The following is a 26,021-nucleotide window of genomic DNA, read 5'->3' on the forward strand; positions in this document are numbered from 1 at the left end:
CACCCCAAATCAACAGAATATACATTCTTCTCAGCACCACATCATACTTACTCCAAAATTGACCACGTAATTGGAAGTAAAGCACTCCTCAGCAAATGTACAAGAACAGAAATTATAACAAACTGTCTCTCAGACCACAGTGCAATCAAACTAGAACTCAGGACTAAGAAACTCAATCAAAACCGCTCAACTACATGGAAACTGAACAACCTGCTCCTGAATGACTACTGGGTACATAACGAAATGAAGGCAGAAATAAAGATGTTCTTTGAAACCAATGAGAACAAAGATACAACATACCAGAATCTCTGGGACACATTTAAAGCAGTGTGTAGAGGGAAATTTATAGCACTAAATGCCCACAAGAGAAAGCAGGAAAGATGTAAAATTGACACTCTAACATCGCAATTAAAAGAACTAGAGAAGCAAGAGCAAACACATTCGAAAGCTAGCAGAAGGCAAGAAATAACTAAGATCAGAGCAGAACTGAAGGAGATAGAAACAAAAAAAAACCCTCCAAAAAATCAATGAATCCAGGAGTTGGTTTTTTGAAAAGATCAACAAAATTGACAGACCACTAGCCAGACTAATAAAGAAGAAAAGAGAGAAGAATCAAATCGACGCAATTAAAAATGATCAAGGGGATATCACCACCGACCCCACAGAAATACAAACTACCATCAGAGAATACTATAAACACCTCTACGCAAATAAACTGGAAAATCTAGAAGAAATGGATAATTTCCTGGACACTTACACTCTTCCAAGACTAAACCAGGAAGAAGTTGAATCCCTGAATAGACCAATAGCAGGCTCTGAAATTGAGGCAACAATTAATAGCCTACCAACCAAAAAAAGTCCAGGACCAGATGGATTCACAGCTGAATTCTACCAGAGGTACAAAGAGGAGTTGGTACCATTCCTTCTGAAACTATTCCAATCAATAGAAAAAGAGGGAATCCTCCCTAACTCATTTTATGAGGCCAACATCATCCTGATACCAAAGCCTGGCAGAGACACAACAAAAAAAGAGAATTTTAGACCAATATCCCTGATGAACATCGATGCAAAAATCCTCAATAAAATACTGGCAAACCGGATTCAGCAACACATCAAAAAGCTTATCCACCATGATCAAGTGGGCTTCATCCCTGGGATGCAAGGCTGGTTCAACATTCGCAAATCAATAAACATAATCCAGCATATAAACAGAACCAAAGACAAGAACCACATGATTATCTCAATTGATGCAGAAAAGGCTTTTGACAAAATTCAACAGCCCTTCATGCTAAAAACGCTCAATAAATTCGGTATTGATGGAACGTACCTCATAATAATAAGAGCTATTTATGACAAACCCACAGCCAATATCATACTGAATGGGCAAAAACTGGAAAAATTCCCTTTGAAAACTGGCACAAGACAGGGATGCCCTCTCTCACCACTCCTATTCAACATAGTGTTGGAAGTTCTGGCTAGGGCAATCAGGCAAGAGAAAGAAATCAAGGGTATTCAGTTAGGAAAAGAAGGAGTCAAATTGTCCCTGTTTGCAGATGACATGATTGTATATTTAGAAAACCCCATTGTCTCAGCCCAAAATCTCCTTAAGCTGATAAGCAACTTCAGCAAAGTCTCAGGATACAAAATTAATGTGCAAAAATCACAAGCATTCTTATACACCAGTAACAGACAAACAGAGAGCCAAATCAGGAATGAACTTCCATTCACAATTGCTTCAAAGAGAATAAAATACCTAGGAATCCAACTTACAAGGGATGTAAAGGACCTCTTCAAGGAGAACTACAAACCACTGCTCAGTGAAATCAAAGAGGACACAAACAAATGGAAGAACATACCATGCTCATGGATAGGAAGAATCAATATTGTGAAAATGGCCATACTGCCCAAGGTAATTTATAGATTCAATGCCATCCCCATCAAGCTACCAATGAGTTTCTTCACAGAATTGGAAAAAACTGCTTTAAAGTTCATATGGAACCAAAAAAGAGCCCACATCTCCAAGACAATCCTAAGTCAAAAGAACAAAGCTGGAGGCATCACGCTACCTGACTTCAAACTATACTACAAGGCTACAGTAACCAAAACAGCATGGTACTGGTACCAAAACAGAGATATAGACCAATGGAACAGAACAGAGTCCTCAGAAATAATACCACACATCTACAGCCATTTGATCTTTGACAAACCTGAGAGAAACAAGAAATGGGGAAAGGATTCCCTATTTAATAAATGGTGCTGGGAAAATTGGCTAGCCATAAGTAGAAAGCTGAAACTGGATCCTTTCCTTACTCCTTATACGAAAATTAATTCAAGATGGATTAGAGACTTAAATGTTAGACCTAATACCATAAAAATCCTAGAGGAAAACCTAGGTAGTACCATTCAGGACATAGGCATGGGCAAAGACTTCATGTCTAAAACACCAAAAGCAACGGCAGCAAAAGCCAAAATTGACAAATGGGATCTCATTAAATTAAAGAGCTTCTGCACAGCAAAAGAAACTACCATCAGAGTGAACAGGCAACCTACAGAATGGGAGAAAATTTTTGCAATCTACTTATCTGACAAAGGGCTAATATCCAGAACCTACAAAGAACTCAAACAAATTTACAAGAAAAAAACAAACAACCCCATCAAAAAGTGGGCAAAGGATATGAACAGACATTTCTCAAAAGAAGACATTCATACAGCCAACAGACACATGAAAAAATGCTCATCATCACTGGCCATCAGAGAAATGCAAATCAAAACCACAATGAGATACCATCTCACACCAGTTAGAATGGCAATCATTAAAAAGTCAGGAAACAACAGGTGCTGGAGAGGATGTGGAGAAATAGGAACACTTTTACACTGTTGGTGGGATTGTAAACTAGTTCAACCATTATGGAAAACAGTATGGCGATTCCTCAAGGATCTAGAACTAGATGTACCATATGACCCAGCCATCCCATTACTGGGTATATACCCAAAGGATTATAAATTATGCTGCTATAAAGACACATGCACACGTATGTTTATTGCAGCACTATTCACAATAGCAAAGACTTGGAATCAACCCAAATGTCCATCAGTGACAGATTGGATTAAGAAAATGTGGCACATATACACCATGGAATACTATGCAGCCATAAAAAAGGATGAGTTTGAGTCCTTTGTAGGGACTTGGATGCAGCTGGAATCCATCATTCTTAGCAAACTATCACAAGAACAGAAAACCAAACACCGCATGTTCTCACTCATAGGTGGGAACTGAACAATGAGATCACTCGGACTCAGGAAGGGGAACATCACACACCGGGGCCTATCATGGGGAGGGGGGAGGGGGGAGGGATTGCATTGGGAGTTATACCTGATGTAAATGACGAGTTGATGGGTGCAGCACAGCAACATGGCACAAGTATACATATGTAACAAACCTGCACGTTATGCACATGTACCCTACAACTTAAAGTATAATAATAATAAATAAATTAAAAAAAAAAAAAAGTTACATTATCTAAAAAAAAAAAAAAAAAAAAGAAAAAAAAAACTAGAAATCAACTGCCAAAGGAACCCTCAACACTATAGAAGAGCATGGAAATTAAACAGTCTGCTCTTGAAAGATTTTTGGTTTAACAATAAAATCAAGATGGAAATTTAAAAAGTATTCAAAATGAATGATAATAGTGACACAAGTTATTAAAACAGCTGGAATATAGAAAAAAGTAAACAGTGCCAAGAGGAAGGTTTATGTTACTAAACGCTTACATCGAAAAATCTGAAAGGTCACAAATTAACAACCTAACATCACATCTCAAGGAACTAGAGCAACTAGCCCAAACCAAACCCAAAGCTAGCAGAAGAAAAGAAATAACAAGGATTAGAGCAGAACTAAATAAAATGGAAACAAAATCTATGAAAAAAAGATCAATTTAAAAAAAGCTGGTTCTGTGAAAAGATACAAAATCAATAGAACATTAGGTAGATTAATCAAGAAAATAAGAGAGATGATTCAAATAAGCTCACTTAGAAATAAAAATGGAGCTATTACAACCAACACCACAGAAATTCAAGATTTTTTGAGACTACTATGACCACCTCTATGCACACAAACTAGAAAACCTAGAGGAAATGGTTGAATTCCTGGAAACATACAAACCTCTTAGCTTGAATCAGGAAGAACTAGAAATCCTCAACAGATCAATAATAGGCAGTGAGATTGAATCAGTAATTTAAAAATTGCCAAAGAAACAAGAGCCCAGGACTAGATGGATTTAAAGCCAAATTCACTGGACCTTCAAAGAAGTGATACCAATCCTACTGAAACTATTCCAAAATATTGAGAGAGAATACCCTCCAACTCATTCTATGAAGCCAGCATCACCTTGTTACCCAAGCAAGGAAAGCACATAACCAAAAAAAGATAACTATAGACCACTATCCCTGATGAACCTAGATGAAAAAAATCCTCAATAAAGTACAAGCAAACCAAATTCAACAACACATCAAAAAGATAATACACCATGATCAAGTGGGTTTCATCCCAGTAATACAGCGATGGGTCAATGTACTCAAGTCCAGAAACGTGATTCACCACCTAAACATAATTTAAAACCTAAAGCATATGATCATCTCAATAAATACAGAAAAACATTCAATAAAATCAAACATTCCTTTATTATAAAAACCCTCAACAAATTAGACATTGAAGGAACATAATTAAAATTATAAAAGCCATCTATGACAAACCAACAGTCAGCATCATACTGAAAGGGCATACACTGGTGGCATTATCCCCATAAGAACTGGAACAAGAGAAGGTTGCCCATTTTTACCACTCCTGTACAACATAGTGCTGGAAGTCCTAGCCAGACCAATCAGGCCAGAGAAAGAAAGAAAGGACACACAAATAGGAAAAGAGAACGTTAAAACATCTATCTTCACTGGCAATATGATCGTATAAGTAGAAAGTCCTATAGATGCTATCAAAGGATTTCAAGATATGTTAAATGACTTCAGTACTGTTTCAGGATACAAAATCAACATACATAAAATTGTAGCATTTCTATATACCAATAAGATTCAAATCAAGAATGAGAGCCAAATCAAGAATGCAATCCCATTTACAATAGTCACAAAAATGTAAAATATCTAGGAATACATCTACCAATGAGTCGAAAGATCTCTATAAGGAGAACTACAAAACACTCCTGAAAGAAATAATAGATGATACAAACAAATGGAAAAACATTCCATGCTCATGGATTGGAAGAATCAGTATTGTTAAAATGGCCATACTGCCCAAAGCCATCTACAGACTCATTACAATTTCTATCAAAATACAAATGCCGTTCATTTAAATAATTAATAAAAAAAACTATTATAAAATTCATATGGAAGAAAAAAATTGGCCTAAATAGCCAAAGCAATCTTAAACAAAATGAACAAAGCTGGAGAGTTATCACATTGCTGGATTTCTAATTATACTACAAGGATATAGTAACCAAAACCAAAACAGAATGGTACTTATATGAATATAGACATATAGACAAATGGAACAGAATAGAGAATCCAGAAATAAAGCTGATCTTTGACAAAGCATCCAAAAGCATAAATTGGGGAAAGGACACCCTATTCAACAAATGGTGCTTGGAAAATTGGATAACCATATATAGAAGAATGAAACTAGATCCCTGTCTTTCACCATATACAAAAATAAACTAGAGATGGATTAAAGACTTAAATCTAAGACCTCGATTAATAAAAATTCTAGAAGAAAACCTAGAAAAAACTCTTCTAAACATTGGTCTAGACAAAGAATTTGTGATTAAGACCCAAAAAGCAGATATAATAAAAATAAATAAATAAATGGGGCCTCATTAAACAAAACAAAAAAAAGCTACTGCACAGCAAAAGTAATAATCTTCAGAGTAACAGCCAATTCACAGAATGGCAGAAAATGCTTGCAAACTCTGCATCTAACAAAGGACTAATATCCAGAATCTACAAAGAACTCAAAGAAATCAACAAGACAAAAACAATAACATCAAAAATGTGGGCAAGTGACATTAGTAGACACTTATCAAAAGAAGATATACAGGAAATGCAAATCAAAACCACAGTGTGATATCACCTTACTCCTGCAAGAATGGCCATAATCAATAAATCAAAACATAACAGATGTTGGTGTGGATGCAGTGAAAACGGAACACTTCTACATTGCTGGTGGGAATGTAAACTAGTACAACCACTATGGAAAACAGTGTGGAGATTCCTTAAAGAACTAAAAGTAGAACTACCATTTGATCCAGCAATCCTGCTACTGGGTATGTATCCAGAGGAAAAGAAGTAATTACACACACACACAAAAAAACACGCACTTTTATAGCCACAATTCACAATTGCAAAAATATGGAACCAGCCCAAATACTCATCAATCAACAAGTGGATAAAGAAATTGTATGTATGATATATATGTGATATATATAATGGAATACTACTCAGCCATATAAAGGAACAAATTAATTGCATCCACAGCAGCCTAGATGGAACTGGAGATTATTCTTCTAAGTGAAGTAACTCAGGAATGGAAAACGAAACACTGTGTGTTCCCACTCAAAGGTGGGAGGTAAGCTATGAGGATGCAAAGGCATAAGAATGATACAATGGACTTTGGGGACTCGGGGGATAATATAGCAGGTGGGAGAGGGATAAAAGACTATAAATTGGGTCCAGTGTATACTGCTTAGTTAATGGGTGCACCCAAATCTCAGAAATTACCAAAAAAGAACTTAATCATGTAACCAAATGTCACCTGTTGTCCAAAAACTTGTGGAAATAAGAAATAAGAAAAAAGATATACAAATGGCCAAGAGAAAATGCTCAACATCCCTAATCAATAGGAAAATGCAAATTGAAACCACAATGAGATGCTACCTTACCCCTGCCGGAATGGATATTATTAAACATTTAAAAAAATATATAGATGCTGGCCTGGATGTAATGAAAAAGTAGCACTGTTCCTTTTAGACACTGTTGACGGGACACTGTTGATGGGAATGTAATTTAGTACAGCCCCTATAGAAAACCATATGGCGATTTCTCAAAGAACTAAAAGTAGATCTGCCATTCAATCCAGCAATCCCTCTACTCTGTGTCTATCCAAAGGAAAAGAAGTCATTATATCAGAAAGACACCTGCACTTGTATGCTTACCGTAGCACAATTCACAATTGTAAACATATGGAATCAACCTAAGTGTTCCTCAACAGATGAGTAGATAAAAATAAAGTGTTATATGTATACACCATGGAATACAACTCAGCCACAAAAAGAAGAAATTAATATCTTTTGCAGTCATTTGGATGGAGCTGAAGGTCATTATTCTAAGTGAAGTAACTCAGGAGCAGAAAACCAAGTGTTGTATATTCTCACTTATAAGTGGGATTTAAGCTATGTGTATGCAAAGAAATACAGAGTGGTACATGGACGTTGCAGAATCAGAAGGGAGGAGTGTGGGAGCTGGGTGAGGGACCAAAAAAACTACATTATGGGCACAGTGTACACTTCTCAGGCTACAGGTGCACTAAAATCTCAGATTTCACACTATGCAATTCATCCATTTAACCAAAAGTTACTTGTACACGCAAAGCTATTGAAATACGAACAATAACAAGAAAAAGTAATTTTAAAAAGAATGTATTGGGTCATTATACTTGTGGATGAGTGAAATAAGTGACAGCAATGTTATAAAGGACTGAAAGGAGGAATTGAGAACTGAGAATACTCTGTTATAAGGCATTTGTACTACTCCTGAAGTAGTATAGTGGTATTTGTAAATGGAATAAGACTAATTGTAAATATATATTGAAAACTCTAAGGCAAACACTAAAGAACATTAAAAGTTTTAACGGTTTGATTTTTAAAACATTAAAAATTTTAATAAAAATTTTAAATTCCTCTTAAATTCATGTGGAACATTCACCAAGATAGGACATATTCTGGTCCATAAAATACACTTTAACACATTTAAGAGAATAGAAATCAAAGTATACCCTCAGTCATAATGGAATTAAACGAGAAGCCAATAACAGAAAGACAGCTGTAAAATAAAAAAATACTTAGAGATTAAACAGTACACTTATAAATACCACACAAGTCAAAAAAAGAACCCCCAAGAAAAATTCAAAAGTATTTTAAAGCAAATGACAATGAAAATATAATTTATCAAAATTCATAGGATGTAGCAAAAGCAGTGCTTAGAGGGAAATAAATAGCATTGAATTAATTAATATATTAAAAAGGATAAAGAGATAAAATCAGTAATCAAAGCTACCACTTTAGGAAAATAAAAAGATAAAAAATCTAAAGCAGAAGAAAATAAATAATAATTATTAGAATAGAAATGAATGAAATTGAAAACAGAATATCAACAGAGAAAATCAATGAAACCAAAAGCTGGTTCATTGACAAGACAAATGAAATTCATAAATCCCTAGGCAGACTAACAAAAAGAGAGAAGATGCAAATTACTATTATCAGAAAATAGAGGCCATCACTATTTATACTATGACATTAAAATGATAATATAGCAATACTCAACAACTCTATACCCACAAATTTGATAACTTGGAAGAAATTAGCTAATTTTTTATAAACTACAATCTACCAATACTCACACAAGAAGCAACAAATAATCTGAAAAAGCCTATACTTATTACAGAAATAGAATCTATAATTAAAACCCTTCCACAACAGAAAGCACCATGTTCAAATGGGTTCAAAGGTAAAGTCTACCAAACATTTAAAGAAGAAAATATACCAATTATCTGCAATACCTTCCAGAAGATAAAAGCAGTGGGAATACTTTCTACCTCATTCTATGAGATCAAAATTAACCAAATACCAAAATATCAGAGAAAGACAATGTAAGAAAGGGAAACTATAGACCAGTGTCTCTGATGAACATAATGCAAAAATCCTGAAAACAAAATAGTACATTAAAGTTAACAATGTATAGGAAAAATTACACACCGGCCGGGCACGTTGGCCAATGCCTGTAATCCCAGCACTTTGGGAGGCTGAGGCAGGCGAATCATGAGGTCAAAAGATCAAGACCATCCTGGCCAACATGGTGAAACCCCGTCTCTACTAAAAGTACAAAAATTAGCTATGTGCAGTGGTGTGTGCCTGTAGTCTCAGCTACTAGGGAGGCTGAAGCAGGAGAATCACTTGAACCAGGGAGACGGAGGTTGCAATGAGCCGAGATCGCACCACTGCACTCCAGCCTGGTGATAGAGTGAGACTCTGTCTCAAAAAAACAAAACTAAACAAAACAAAAAGTTACACACCATTACCAAGTGGAATTTATTCCACGTGTGTAAAGGTAGCTCAACATTGGAAAATCAGTTGATGTAATCTGTAACATCAGTAGGCTAGAGAAAAAAAATAATATGATACTAAAAGTAGATGCAGAAAAAGTTTTTGAGAAAATACAATACACATTCATAATAAAAACTCTTAGAAAAAAATAGGAATAGAGGAGAACTGCCTCAACTTGTTAAAGAACATCTACAAAAACCTACTGCTGACATCTTACTCAATGGTGAAAAACTAGGTGCTTTTCCCCTAAGATTGAAAATAAGGGAAGGATGTTCCCTCTTATCACTTCTATTCATCATTGTACTGGAGGCCTTAGATAGTGAAAAATGACAAGAAAATGAAACAAAAATTTATACAAATTAGGGAAGAAAAAATTGTATTGGTTCAAAGATGACATGATTATCTGTGTAAAATTTAAAAAGATTTTACAAAAAAGTCTCATAGAACTGATAAGAGATTATAGTAAGGTTGCAGGTACAAAATTAATGTAAAAAATCAACTGCTTTCTTGTATACCAACAATGAACAGTTGCAATTTGAAGTTAAAAACACATCTTAAGTGAAATAACTCTGAAACAGAAAGTCAAAAACTTATAAGTGGAAGTCTAGACTTCACCACTACACAATGTATCCATGTAACAAAACTGCACTTGTACCTCTTAAATTTATACAAATAAAAACACAAAATTGTTTAAATTAGCAGCAATAATTGAAGTACTTAAGTATAAACATAGCTAGCTAGCTAGATAGATAGATATAGATATAAGATTACTAGAATGACTACTACAGAACTCTGATGAAAAAATCCGGGAATATATAAATAAATGGAGAGGTATCCTATGTTCATGGATAGGAAGACTCAATATCGTTAGAACAGCAGTTCTTCCCAACTTGATCTATAGATTTAATATATTCCCAATCAAAATCCAAGGAAATTGTTTTGTGGATACTCACATAGTGATTCCAACATTTATATGGAAATTAAAAGAACCAAAATAGCCAGGAAAGTATTGAACAAAAAAAAATGCAGTGGACTGACACTACCATACTTCATTATTTACTATAAAGTTACAGTAATCGTGATAGTGTGATTTTGGCAAAAGAACTGACAAATAGATTAATGTTAATAGAACAGAATAGAGAGCCTAGAAATAGATCCACACAAATATAGTCAATTGGTATTTGATGGAGGAGCAAAGGCAATTCAATAGAAAGATCATAGCATTTTTCTACAAATTACAGTGGAACAACTGGGATATCACATGCAAAGAATGAACCTAGACACAGACAGACCATCTGTTCTTTACAAAAATTAACTCAAGAGCATCATAGGCCTAAATGTAAATTGCAATTGCAAAACTCTGAATCTATTAGCAGATAACATCAGAGAAAAGCTGGGTGATCTTGGGTTTGGCAATGAGGTTTTAGATACAATATCAAGACCATAAACCTTAAAATAAACTAATAAATTGGATTTCATTAAACTTAAAAACCGTTCCATGAAGCCCACTGTTAAGAGAATGAAAAGACAAACAAAAGAATAGGAAAAGTCTTTGCACAACTCATATATGATAAAGGACTGATAGATATACAAAAAACTTTAATCTCAACAATAAGAAATAAGCAACCAAATTAAAAAGTGGACAAAAGACCTAAACAGACATCTCATTAATTAAGACACAGATGGATAATAAGCATATGAAAACATGTTGAATATAATATGTCACTAGGGAATTGCAAATTAAAACAACTAGGAGATACCCATAAACACCTGTGGAAATAGCTAACATCCAAAATTGTCAACTTCAATTGCACACAAAGATTTGGAGCAACAGGAACTTTCCGTTTGTTGTTCATGGAAATGCAAAATACTATAATGACTTTGGAAGACATTTTGGGCATTTTTTAAACTAAAGTAAACATAGTCCTATATTTATACAAATCAATGAAGAACTTAAGTTCACACAAAAACCTATACACCAAAGTATATAGTAACTTTATTCATAATTGCTAAAAATTAGAAACAACCAAGATATGCCTTAATAGGTGAATGCATAAACCAACTGTGGTATATATGTACTATGGAAACATATTTAGCAATAAATACAAATGAGCTATCAAACCTTGAAAAGACTTGGGTGAACCTTAAGTGCAAATTGCTAAGTGAAACAAATCAGTCTGAAAAGGCTAAATAGTGTGTGATTCTAACTAGCTAGCATTCGGGTAAAGGCAAATCTATAGAGCCTAAAAAGATCAGTGATTGTCAGAGGTTGGGGGGAGGGATAAAACAAGTGACCTCTGCTATAAACTATGGACTGTGGTTAATACATCAATATTGATTTTTCAAATGTAGAGATACAACAGATTATTACATGATATTAATATGAGGACCAACTGTGTGATGGCAGAGTGGAGGTATAAGAAAATTCTCTGTAACTTCTGCTAATGTGTTTTATTAATCTAAGACTGCTCTAAAACTAGTCTATTTATTTTTTAAAGGGAAGGGGTATTTACATAGGCAAATCAATTGGGTTAGGAAGGCAGATTCCAGAGAGAAGCATTAACATGAGTGAAGGCTAACATGAATTCAAACTGTAGATGTAAATAGTCCAGTGGGGCTAGAGTACAGCATACAGAGAGGAATATAATGAAACATTACAACCAGAAAGGTAATTTTGGATGAAATAAAAATGCTTGTATTTTATTCTGGTAGCAGTAAGTGGTCACTGGAAGTCTTAAAAAGGGAGTGGAAAGGCAAATGAAAAACCACAGGAAGACAGATTGGGAAGATAGGGTACTTCTATCAAGGGATTAATGCCTGGTAGTCACCGTAGAAATGGCAAAATATTACAGAAGTCAACGTGACTTAGAAATCAAATCAATGTGAGATTTAGATAGACAGAGGATTACTAAAGTTTGTACCTTTCATAGCTAGAAGGAGGTGGTGCTATGCACTTATATAAGAACTGTAGGAGCTGCTGAAATACCAAGATGCATTAGAAATTATTCTTACAGGCCCGACTCTGTGGCTCACTGCTGGAATCCCAGCACTTTGTGAGACCGAGGTGGGCCGATCACTTGAGGTCAGGAGTTCGAGACCAGTTTGGCCAACATGGTGAAACTCCATCTGTACTAAAAATAGAAAAATTAGCTGGGCGTGGTGGCACATGCCTGTAATGCCAGCTACTTGGGAGGCTGAGGAAGGAGAATCGCTTGAGCCCAGGAGGCAGAGGTTGCAGTGAGCCGAGATCATGCCACTGCACTCCAGCCTGGATGACAGAGCGAGAATCTGTCATATTTTTTAAAATAAATAAATAAATAAATAATTTAAAAAATTTAAATTAAAAAGAAGAATTATTTTTATAGTAACTTGCATAATGTCTGTGAAGTCAATAGGAAAAGAGATAACCCATTTTGGTGATTTTTTAAAAAGATTTGTCTTTATTACCATGCTATTAAAAGGCTACCTGTATATCTAGCATGTGACTAAGTGAGCCAGATTGCAGGTGTGGTGTGTACTACTGATGGTTTTTAATTATATGTGTTCAGTTTCAGAAAAAGTTTGACTTTCATAATTCAGTACTTGCATAAGCTTGGCATGGAGAACTCATGTGTGGTCACTGTTATATTGGCCTGTAATGTAAGTACTAGCTTGGGGTAAAGTCTAGGGCATTACAGTCAATTGACAGTTATTGCAGGTCATGATTTCAAAATATGAGTTTTAAGCCTTTCATGGTCATTTGAAATGTTTGATGAATTAGATTTTAAAACTGCCAATGGGCTGTTAAATTCTTTTTGTAGTTTGCATTTAGTTTGCATTTCAATTGGACTTTAAGTAGGCATATTTCCTATTATTGCCAGATGGTGCCTAGGTGATACTGAAAATCTCTGGAGAATGAGGAAAGATTATTACACTGTTAAGGGAACTGTAAGTTGAACAAAAGCTTATTTGAGCATTTGAATAGTAAATAGGAGCACTGATGGCTACTTTTCATCTAAGTTTGATCAATTTGTGACTGAAGCAGTGTACACAAAGAAGGACTGAATTGTATAATTACCTTGGGCTTGCGGTAAATGATAGCCTTATATAGAAACCTACTTAGGTCATTGATTGTCGTTATTATGTTGAACATAATGTGAAGGTTTCAGGAGAAAGATAAACAGTGATTAGTTTAATATATGTTATAAAATATCATTATAGCATAAGCTATATGATAAAAATGCATATGTACCTAAGTAATTTTAGAAGGCTAACTGAAAATATGCTTTTAGTTTTAAAGGGAGTGAGTTGCACATACAAATGAGATTACACAGCATTTGTCTTTCTGTGCCTGGCTTATTTTGCTTAGCATAATGTTCTCCAGAATGACAAGTGTTTGAGGCGATGGATATATTAATTAGCGTTATTTAGTTATCCCACATTGTGTGTGTGTATATGTATATGTGTATATATGTGTGTGTACACATATATATAATAGGATCACTTTGTATTCCATAAGTATATGCAATTGTAATTTGTCAATGTATAATAAAATTTTTAACTATTAAAAAGTAAAAATAATCACAAGTGAGTGGAAAAGGCCACTTTGAATTCAATATTGTAAGAGTTGTTTTGAGGCTTCATTGATAAATTAATAATGGCAACAAAAATATTTCAGAGCTCGAAAGTTTGGTTTAGAAGGTTGTTCCTAAAAAGGATTTAGAGATAGTGAGCTGTAAGTGAACACGGATAGGAGAAAAGTTTAAAATAGTTTCTGACTCTGGGATATGGAGTCAGATAGGGAGTACAGAGAATGTTTTCTTTCCTGAGTTCCACACAGAATTTAAGTTTCTAGGTTAGGTTTTATCCTTGTGTAATTCTGGTAACAGTGCATTTTGTGACTATCTTTATCAGAAACACTGGTGGCTAATGTTTTCTTTACTGAGGAATTGCTTTCATTGTGATGATCACTTGAGTGTTGTATGAGACCTTACCTACCTGGAAATGTATTCCACTGCTTGTGCTGCCTTTGTACTTTCTTGTTAACAGTTTTAGATCAACCATTATAAGTGAAATCAGGAGATGGACCTCAAGTAATTTAACACTGCTTCTTCCTTCTAGCTCCCATTAAAATTGGACTTTATTAAAATTAAAAACTACTCTGTGAAACACACTGTTAAGAAAATGAAGCCATAGAATGCAAGAAAATCTTTGTCCTAAAAATGTGTGTTTTAAGTGTTTGTATTACTGCCACTTTGGTTTGAGGAATGAGATTTAGGGAGCTTTTTAATATACTTTCTATAGATTCGCTGACGTTCTTTTTCTGTTGTGATAAGGGAAGCAAGGAAATGTGAAGCGATTACCAAGAGAAAAAAAAAGGACATTATTAATACTTAATACTTGTGTGCAGAATCAACGTAAATGCTGTCCACCATAGAATTTCTGTAGTCTGTGATAATTTAGAAAAATTATAGACAGGGATGTTTTAGAACATCCGTTAAAGACTACTGATTTCTGGGCTTCTGTCAAAAATTAGGCAAGATTACTGTAGAGGTAATTGTTTATAATAAGTGCTATGATTTGCTCACAGTCACATTCACATCCATAAAGCTAAACTAAATTTTAGTAGACTCTGCTCAAACTCCTTTCCTCCTACAAATTTCAGCCTATTAAGGGATAAGTAGACAATGATTTTAATGTTACCTTTTACATGATGGCATACCTGTGGCTACCAGAAGTTGAATGTGGATAATAATTGAGAGATGTTCTTTCAGATATTTCAAATGTGTGAAAATTATTTCAACTTGCATAACAAAAAAAATGAAATTCCTGAAATGACTCAATAATATTTGTTATTAAGTATTTCTTATTAAACTGGAAAATAGGTTGATATTTTGATAGGAGAGTTATTATTTATTCACAAAGACTTTAAATTAAAGCTATTAATATAAGCATTCATTTTAGAGATTTATATCTAAAAGGGTATAACATACTTCGAGTCTGTTTTCTTCTATAGTTCTGAAGCTTAGAGAATCTACATCCTGCCTTACCAGCACCTCTGTTAAGTCTCTTAAAGAAATTATAAAGCTGTCAACTATCAACACATCAATGCATTATTGTTATGATGTTACAAAATGGTTATAATGATTAAGAAGAAAGTTCTTATTTTTTGAAATGCAATGATGTTTGGCTTAAAGATTTGTGTTTGTTTTATGGGTAAAAATTTTGCATCTTATCAATATTTGGGGAGTAAAAGCAAGAACAAAGCATATTTATAATTAAACATGTGGATACAGGAAGATTTTTAAAATTATTAAACAATATAAAATACCACAGGTGCTATTAATGGCACAAGGTGACACTAGCATATAATAAAAATTGTTTTTATAAGAAAACTAAGAATGAATTCAGATACTTTTTAACAAACTATTTCAGATAATCATAATGTAACAAGTTTAATATGCACTGTCTCTTTTAGGACTGGATCTGCCATTTATGATGATGCCTCATCCCCTACTTCCAGTCAGCTTACCTCCTGCATCAGTTGCCATGGCAATGAATCAGATGAACCATCTCAATACTATTGCCAACATGGCTGCTGCAGCACAGATTCACAGTCCACTCTCCAGAGCTGGTACCTCTGTTATAAAGGTAAGAATCATGATTTAGAAAAGGACAAAGGTGTCAATTACATGCAAATTTAGATAAAATATTAACAATCCCACTGGATCTTCAGTAGTCACTCAGCTCATTGATTCAGTTAGTTAGCATACAGTATTGATGGACTTAGTTTGTGACTAGGCCTTCCAGGTTTGTTGTTGTTTGTTTGTTTTCATTCCATGGCCACAGATCTCACTTTTAATTCTGTTTCCTGTCTTGCAGTCATGTGCACAGTGTGTGAGAGGCATGGGCAGACTAATGACAGAGTAGAAGAGTGTGCAAAAACCACTCCCATTGCTGGGGTGAAACAAAGTAAACACTGTGCATCTTTTTGGAGTTTCAGGGACAGTTATGAGGTATGATATACCATACAGGACTTATAGTCAGACAGTTTTGGGTTCCAATTCTGATTTGCAACTTAGCTGAATGAACTTGGGCATGACAGCCCTCCTGAACATGTTTCCTCAACTGTAAAATGAAGGTCATAGTTAATAATCTATGCTGCTTATTTCGTGGGCTGTCCAGAGATAATATGAGTAAAATATATGTAAAGACCTGCAAAACATTAACACTATTTATGATAACTTATTGCATTAACGTTATGATGTTAGAATACTTTTTTTTCAAGTTTATGGGCATGGGATAATGAAACACAAAGGATATTTTGTAGCTACCCCTTCTTTTTCCTCTTAGTTTGGGATATGGCTTTTCTGCTCTCTTTTCAATTGTCATATGAACTAGGCTTTTGAATGCTTTTTCTTCTTGTGAAGAGGTGATATACGGGTACATAGTATCCCAAGATTTTAGTTAATCACAGAAACCCATTGATTCCCTCTTTTATTCCTCCACTTACTCAACAAATATTACACCCTTAATAATTACATGTCAGGGAATTGAGCAATATGGGAAATTTATAAGTACGATATACACCTTGACTTTCAGGAGCTCCCAAACATAAATGTGAGACAAACAAGTACCCACTTAACTTATAACCAACAAGACAGACTATGGTGGATAACATAAGAGAACCACCAAGTATTACAGGAATTTAGAGGAAGGAGTGATTATACCTACCTTTTAGAAGAGAGGAGGCAGGGATCTGGGAAGGTATTATAGTTAATGGATTTCAACTGAGCCTTGCAATATTGATATGATTATAATAGATAGGCATGGAGGTGAAAGAAATGAAGGCAGAGGAAATGTGACATTTTGAACATACTTGTTTCATTTTAAAATTAGCTTGTAATTTGGGAGCCTTCTAAAGCACTGAAGAAAATTTTAAGCATAACCTTTGTAAGAAAGGAACAGAAAAATTGATCATTTTTATAAAGCTTCATCTATATATTTATAACACCAACTGGAAGTATGCTTCCTGTAGAGGCTGGTTGCAGACTTCACCACTACACAAATACCCTGGCAACAAAACTGCACTTGTACCCCTGAATCAATAAAAAAAATTAAAGGTAAAAATAAAGCTTGTGGTTGATAATGAGTTAGTCTATCCTAGCTAATGGGAGCTCTGTTATTAAAATATTTGACGGGAGTGTAAACTTGGACTTAGGGTTGTCTTTGAGAAGAAAATTACCCATGAAATGTGGGATAAATTTCCCATGATTTTGAAACTGGATGGCTATTAAGAAAATATGACAACACAAACAAATTGTGAAATTATATTAACAAACCTGGGAGCAGTGGCAGTGACATGTGCCTGTAGTCCCAGCTACTTAGGAGCCTAAAGAGAGGAAGATCACTTGAAACCAGGGGCTCAAGATCAGCCCGGGCAACATTGTGAGGCTCCTTCTCTAAAACAAACAAACCAAAAGCACTTCAAAGTAATTGTATTGTCATACTGGCTTTGGAATGATGGAAGAGTACTCTTAATAGAGGCATGCTTATGACTCTTCAAAAGTACATTGGTTGGTTTTCATAAGTACCACATTTAATTAGCTGTATTTCGTTTGAATGTTTGAGACTTCAGTTAGCTTTGTGAATAATTTGCGTCAAGAGGCACATGGAAATGTGGTTCATAATTATGGTCCTGGAAATGGAAAAGATAATTATCTTCTTAATCCAAATATTGTTTTTTTTGTTTTGTTTTGTTTTTGTGTTTTTTTTTTTTTTTTTTTTTTTTTACCTATTACAGCAATATAACTGACATTTTGTTTAGGGTTTATTAGTCTATTTCATATGCAACCTTTTAAAAAAGAAAGTTGGCATTGTCACAAACAATTTTATACAACTTTTTAACAGGTGAAATTAGATCACATGCTTATTTATGTCCTGCCAAATACACAAATACATAGAAACCATTTTATGCTAAAGAGAAATGTATCTACTTTCATGTCGTTATTTTGACTAAAGTAAGTTAAGATAGATATATTTAATTAAAACACGCTGATAAAAATTTCTATTTCTGTACAAATCTATGAGAAATATATTTTGTCATATGCATAGATTGCATGGTGGTGGAAGAAGGGCTTTTTGGGTATCCATTACCCAAATAATGTACATTGTACCCAGTGAGTAATCTCTCATCATGCACCCTATTCCATCCCCTCACCTTTCCATTGTCTATCATTCCATACTTTACACTCCTGTGTACACATTATTTAGTTCCCACTTATAAGTGAGAACATATGGTATTTGTCTTTCTGTGTCTGACTTGTTATGCTTAAGATAATGGCCTCCATTTTCATCCATGTTGCTGCAAAAGACAAATTTCATTCTTTCTTATGGCTAAATAGTATTCCATTTATATATATATATACACGTATATATATATACGTATATATATATTGTATCTATCTACCTATCTGTCTCTCTATCTATCTATCTATCTATCTATCTATCTATCTATCTATGTAGATAGATAGATAGGAATTTGATAATGGGTTAGTCTATCCTAACTAATGAGAGCTCTGTTATTAAAATATTTGATCAGAGTGTAAACTTAGAGTTGTCTTTGAGAAGAAAATTACCCATGAAATGTAGGATAAATTTGCCTGTTAGGCAAATATGCCTGTTAGGATAAATTTCCCATGATTTTGAAACTGTATGGCTATTAAGAAAATATGACAACAAAAACAAATGGCGAAATTATATTAAAAAGCAAACCTGGGAGCAGTGGCGGTGATATGTGCCTTTTTTTATATATAATATATATATTTTATATATATATATGAATACTATTTGGAATATATATATATATATATATATATATATATAAATGGAATACTATGATCCTAAAAATGTGCAAGATATATATTCATATATATATATGCAAGATATATATATGCATATATATATATCTTGCAGTTTTTCTTTATCATATCATCTGTCGACAGACACTTAGGTTGATCCCATATCATTGCTGTTGTGAATAGTACTACGATAAACATATGAGTGTAGATATCTTTTTGATATAGTGAGTTATTTTCCTTTGGGTAGATACCCAATAGTGGGATTGTTGGATTGAATGGCAGTTCTATTTATAGTTCCTTGAGAAATCTCCCTACTGTCATAGTGAATGTACTAATTTACATTTCTACCAACAGTGTATAAGCATTACGTTTTCTCCTCACAAACATTTGTTATTTTTTATCTTTTTAAAAATCCTCACAAACATTTGTTATTTCTTGTCTTTTGAAAAATAGCCATTCTGACTCATGTAAAATGATATCCCATTGTGGTTTTAATTTGCGTATCTCTGATGATTAGTGACATTGAGCATTTTCATATGCCCATTAGTCATTTGTATGTTTATTCATGTCCTTTGCCCACTTTGTACTGGGATTATTTAGAGTTTTCATTTTGAGTTGTTTAAGTCCCTTCTAAATTCTGTTTACTAATCCCCTGTCACATGCATTATTTGCAAATATTATCTCCCATTCTGTAGGTTGCCTGTTCAATCTTGATTATTTCTTTTGCTGTGCAGAAGATTTTTAGTTTAATTAAGTCCCATTTGTCTATTTTTGTTTTTATTGCCTATGCTTTTTACATCTTATTCATAAATATTTTGCCTAGACCAATGTCCAGGATAATTTTCCTTAGGTATTTATACAGTACTTTTATAATTTCATGTCTTTCATTTAAGGGTTTAATCCATCTTGAGTTGACTTTTGAATTTGCTGAAAGATAATGGTCCAATTTCATTCTTCTGTGTATGACAGTCAAATTTTCCCAGCACCATTTGTTGAAAAGGATGTCATTTCCCCAGTGTATATTCCTGTTGATTTTGTCACAAAAGAGTTGGCTCTGAGTACCTGGCTTTATTTCTGTGTTCCCTATTTTGTTCCCTTGATATATGTGTCTATTTTTATATCAGTACCATGCTGCTTTGGTTACTGTAGCCTTATAGTATAATTTGAAGTCAGTAATGAGATGCCTCCAGCCTTATTCTTTTTGCTTAGTATTTATTTGGCTATTCGGGCTCCTTTTTAGTTCCATATGATTTTGAGGATAGTATTTTCTATTTCTGTGAAAAATGATTTTTTTAAGGGATTGCATTAAATCTGTAGATTGCTTTGAATAGTATGGTAATTTTAATGATGTTAGTTTTTTTAATCCAAGAGCAAGGGATATTTTTCCATTTGTTTTTGGCATCTACAATTACTTTCACCAGTGTTTTGTAGTTTTCCTTGTAGATATCTTTTACCTCTTTGGCTAAAATTATTCTTAGTTTATTCTTTACTAGCTGTTGTAAATGGGATTGCCGTCTTTATTTGATTATCTGCTGGATCATTATTGGTATGTAGAAATGCTACCAATTTTTGTAAAGGGATCTTCACACTTTACTAAATTAATTTCTCAAATTCAAAAGATATTTGGTGGAGACTGAGGCTTTCTAGATGTAGGTCATGTCATCAGTGAACCGGGAAAATTTGACTTCCCCTTTTCTGTTTGGATGCCTTTTATTTGTTTATTTTGCGTGATTGCTCTGGCTGGGGTATATTGGTTCATTCTCAAGCTGCTATGAAGAAATACCTGAGACTGGGTAATTTATTAAAAAAAGATGTTTAATTGACTCACAGCTCCACATGGCTGGGGATGCCTCAGGAAAACTTACAACCATGGCAGGAGGCAACTCTTCACATGGCAGCAGGAGAAAGAATGACTGCCAACAGGGGAAATGCCAGACATTTATAAAATCATCAGATCTCATGAGACTCACTCTTTCACAATAACAGCATGGAGGAAACCACCCCCCATGATTCAATTACCTCTACCTGGTCCTGCCCTTGACATGTGGGGGTTATAACAATTCGAGGTGAGATTTTGGTGGGGACACAGAGGCAAATCATATCATTCCACCTATGCCCCCTCCAAAATCTCATGTCCTCACATTTCCAAACACAATCATACCCTTTCAGTAGTCCCCGCAAATCTTTTTTTTTTTTTTTTTTTGAGATGGAGTTTCCATCTGTTGCCCAGGCTGGAGTGCAGTGATGCGATCTTGGCTCACTGCAAGCTCCACCTCCCAGGTTCATGTCATTCTCCTGCCTCAGCCTCCCAAGTAGCTGGGACTACAGGCGCCCGCCACCACGCCTGGCTAATTTTTTGTATTTTTAGTAGAGACGGGGTTTCACCATGTTATCCGGGATGGTCTTGATCTCCTGATCTTGTGATCCGCCCGCCTTGGCCTCCCAAAGTGCTGGAGTTACAGCCCTGAGCCACTGCGCTTGGCCTAGTCTCCCCAAATCTTAACGCATCCCAGCATTAACCCAAAAGTCGAAGTCCAAAGTTTCATCTGAGAAAGGACTCAAGGCAATTTCCTTTTGCCTATGAGTCTCTAAAATCAAAAGCAAGTTAGTTACTTCCTAAATACAATGAGGAACAGGCATTGGGTAAATACAGCCATTCCAAATGGGAGAAATTCTGCCAAAACAAAGGAGACACAGACCCTATGCAAGTCTGCAATCCAACAGGGTAGTCGTTAAACCTTAAAGTTCCCTAATAATATTCTTTGACTCCATGTCTCACATCCAGGTCATGCTGATGCAAAAGGTGGCCTCCCATGGCCTTGGGCAGCTCTGCCCCTGTGGCTTCGCAGGGTACAGCCCCCTCCCGACTGCCTTCACAAGATGGTGTTGAGTGTCTGTGGCTTTTCCAGGCACACGATGAAAGCTGTTGGTGGATCTAGCATTCCATGGTCTGGAAGACAGTGGCCCTTTTCTCAATGTTCCACTAGGCAGTGTCCCAGTGGGGACTCCGTGTGGGGGCTCACATGCTCCATTTTCCTTCTGTACTGCCCTAGCAGAGGTTCTCCTTGTGGACTGTGTCTCCACAGCAAACTTCTGCTGGATATCCAAGGGTTTCCATACATCCTCTGAAATCTAGGCAGAGGTCCCTGAACCTCAATTCTTGTCTTCTGCACACCTGCAGGCCTAACACCACATGGAAACCACCAGGGCTTGGGGTTTGCACCCCCTGAAACAATTACCTGAGCTGTATATTGGCCCCTTTTAGCCGAGCAGCTGGGACAAAGGGCACCAAGTCCCTAGGCTGCACACAGCAGGGGGGCCCTGAACCCTGCCCAGGAAACCAATTCCCCCTGGTAGGCATCCAAGCCTGTGATGGGAAGCTCTCTTACTTGGCCTGGAGGCATTTTCCCCTTTGTCTTGGTGATTAGCACTTGGCTCCTCATTACTTATGCAAATTTATGCAGCTGGCTTCAATTCCTCTCCAGAAAATGGGAGTTTTCTATTGCATCATCAGCCTTCAAATTTTCCAAAGTTTTGTGCTCTGCTTCCTCTTGAATGCTTTGCTACTTAGAAATTTCTTCCGCCAGATACCCTAAATCATCTCTCTCAAGTTCAAAGCTCCGCAGATCTCTAGGGTAGGGGCAAAATGCTGCCAATCTCTTTGCTAAAGCATAGCAAGAGTCACCTTTATTCTAGTTCCCAACACGTTTTTTATCTCCATCTAAGACCACCTCAGCCTGGACTTCATTGTGCATGTAACTGTCAGCATTTTGGTCAAACCCATTCAACGAGTCTCTAGAAAGTTCCAAACGTTATTACATCTTTCTGTCTTCTTCTAAGCCCTCCAAGCTGTTCCAATCTCCGTCTGTTACCCAGCTAGTTCCAAAGTTGCTTCCACATGTTTGGGTATGTTTACAGCAGTGCCCTACTATCTCAGTACAATTTACTGTATTAATTCATTCTCATGATGCTATGAGACTGAGTAATTTATAAAGAAAAGAGGTTTAATTGACTCACAGTTCTGCATGACTGAGGAGGCCTCAGGAAACTTACAATCATGGCAGAAAGCACCTCTTCACAAGGCAGGAGGAGAGAGAAAGACTGCCAGCAGTGGAAATGAATGCCCAACGCTTATAAAACTTTCAGATATCCTGAGACTCACTCACTATCACGAGAACAGCATGAGGGAAACTACCCCAATGATTCAATTACTTCCACCTTGTCCTGCCCTTGACACTTGGAGATTATTACTATTCAAGGTGAGATTTGGGTGGGGACACAGAGCCAAACCTTATTACTGGGACTCCAGTATTATGTTGAATCAGACTGGTGAGAACAGGCATCTTTGTCTTGTTCCAGTTCTTAGAATACTTTCAACTTTTCTCCATTCAGTATGATATTGGTTGTGGGTTTGTCATAATGGTTCTTATTGTTTTGAGGTATTTTCCTTTTATGGCTCCTTATTTCATTGAGGTCTTTTATCATGAAGGGAAGTTGGATTTTTATTAAACGCATTTTCTGCATGTGTTGAGATGATTATATGATTTTTGTTTTTAATTTGGATTGTGTAATATATCCTATTTATGTATTTATTTATGTATTTGTGTATTTCTTTATTTAAAGACAGCATTTTGCTTTCTCACTCAAGTTGGAGAGCAGTGGTACAATTATAGCTCACTGCAGCTGCAAGCTCCTGGGCTCAAGTGATTCTCCTACCTCAGTCTCTGGAGTAACTGGGTCTACTGGCATTTTCCACCGTGCCTGGCTAATGTGTTTCTTTATTTTTTATTTTTATTTTTGTAGAGGTGGGCGTCTTACTATGTTGCCTAAGCTGGCCTTGAATTCCTGACCTCAAGCCCTTCTTTCAACTTGGCATCCCAAAGTGGAGTCCCAGTAATAACGTTTGGTTCTGTGTCCCCACCCAAATCTCACCATGAATAGTAATAATCCCCCAGTGTCAAGGGCAGGACCAGGTAGAGGTAATTGAATCATGGGGGTAGTTTTCCACATAATCCTGAGATTATGACATTTATTGATTTGTATATGTAGATTCATCCTTACATTCCTAGCATAAAACACACTTGATCATTATATATTATCCTTTTGATGTGTCATGACTTAATTTATTAATATTTTGTTGAGGATATTTTCATCTATGCTTTTCAAGGATATTGGCCTGCAGTTTCCTTTTATTGTTGTGTTGCCCTCTGGTTTTGTTATCAGGATGTTACTGGCCTCATAGAATTATTTAGGGATACTTTCCTGTTCTTCAACTTTTTGTAACAATTTCAGGATAATTGGTGTTAGTAGAATTTGGCTGTGAATACACCTGATCACGGGCTTTATTTTGTTTGATGATTATTTTTGTTAATGATTCAATCTCACTACTCGTTATTGTTCTGCTCAGGTTTTATATTTTTTCCTGGTTCAATTTTAAGAGAATGTAAGTTTCTAGGAATTTATCCATTTCCTCTAGGTTTTCAAGTATGCAAGCTTTTACTTCTTCATAGTAGTCTCTGATGATCTTTCATTTTTCTGTGGAATCATTTGTAATGTCTCCTTTTTTATTTCTGATTTTTATTTGTATCTTTTGTTAGTCTAGCTAATGGGTTATCAATTTTGTTTACATTTTCAAAGAGCTATTTTCTCATGTTGATTTTTCATACTTTTTTGTTCTTTATTTCATTTAGTTCTGCTCTGATATTTATTTCTTCTGCTAATTTTTTTTTTGGGGGGTTGCTTTTCTTTCTCCTTGAGGTGTGATGTTAGGTTGATAATTTGTAAGCTTTCTAAATGTTTGAAGTAGGCAGTTAATGGTATAAACTTCCCTCTCAGCACAATTTTTGTCTGTCTCATAGATTTTGATAGGTAGTGGGTCCATTTGCACTTGTTTTAAGAAATTTCTAGATTTCCTTCTTAATTTCTTCCTTAAGCCAACGATTGCTCAAGAGCATGTTGTTTAATTTCCATATATTTGAAGTTTCCTTAGTTTTTCTTTTCAATGATTTTTAGTTTTATTCCATTGTGATCTGAGAAGATGCTCTATATGAATTTGAATTTTAAAAATTTGTTGAGACTTGTTCTGTGGCCAGGTATATGGTCTATCTTGGACACTGTTCCATGTGCTGATGAGGAAAAGGAATATTCTGTAGTTGTCAGATAGAATATTCTATAAATGGTTCTCCCATGTTGGGTGCTTGTATTTTTAGAATCATGATATTCTCTTGCTGAATTGATCATTTTATCAATAGTGATTGAGTTGTCTTTTTTTTTTACTATTTTTGATTTAAAATCTGTTGTAACTGATATAAATATGGCTACTCCTGCTGACTTTTGATTTTCATTTGCATGAAATATCTTTTTTTCCACCTCTTTGATTCTGTATTTGTTTTTACAGGAAAGCTTCTTGTTATCAGCATATAGTTGGATCATGTTTTTTAATTTATTTCACCCATCTATGTCTTAAGTGTAGCATTTAATCCATTTACATTCCAGGTTATTGTTGACATGTGAAGTTTTGTGCCTGTCATGTTTTTTTATTCCTTTTAATTGGTTTTACAGATTATTTGCTTTTTCCTTATTCTCTATGTTTCTTTATTGTTTGATAGAATTCTGTCATGTTGTCATTTGATTATTTCTCTTTCTCCTTTGTATGACTGTTTTGTAAGTCTTGTGAGTTTTATACTTCCATGTGTTTTTATGATGGTGAATAACGAAGTTTTGTTTCCATGTTTAAAACTCTTTTGAACATTTAATGTATGATCAATATTGTGGGGAAGAATTCTCTGTGTTTGCTTGT

At 35.2% G+C, this 26,021-nt stretch overlaps 1 protein-coding gene across 1 annotated transcript in view; it reads left to right on the plus strand.

The window, feature by feature from the left end:
• DACH2 (dachshund family transcription factor 2) overlaps nt 1-26,021 on the plus strand; it is a 198,832-nt gene that overhangs the window by 58,976 nt on the left and 113,835 nt on the right. The window contains exon 3 of the mRNA XM_015127763.3: nt 15,841-16,013. Within this exon, the coding sequence (XP_014983249.3) occupies nt 15,841-16,013 (173 nt within the window). The remainder of the gene's footprint in view (nt 1-15,840; nt 16,014-26,021) is intronic.

This window comes from Macaca mulatta, chromosome X (assembly GCF_049350105.2).
Source record: "Macaca mulatta isolate MMU2019108-1 chromosome X, T2T-MMU8v2.0, whole genome shotgun sequence".
NCBI classification, from domain to species: Eukaryota; Metazoa; Chordata; class Mammalia; order Primates; family Cercopithecidae; genus Macaca; species Macaca mulatta.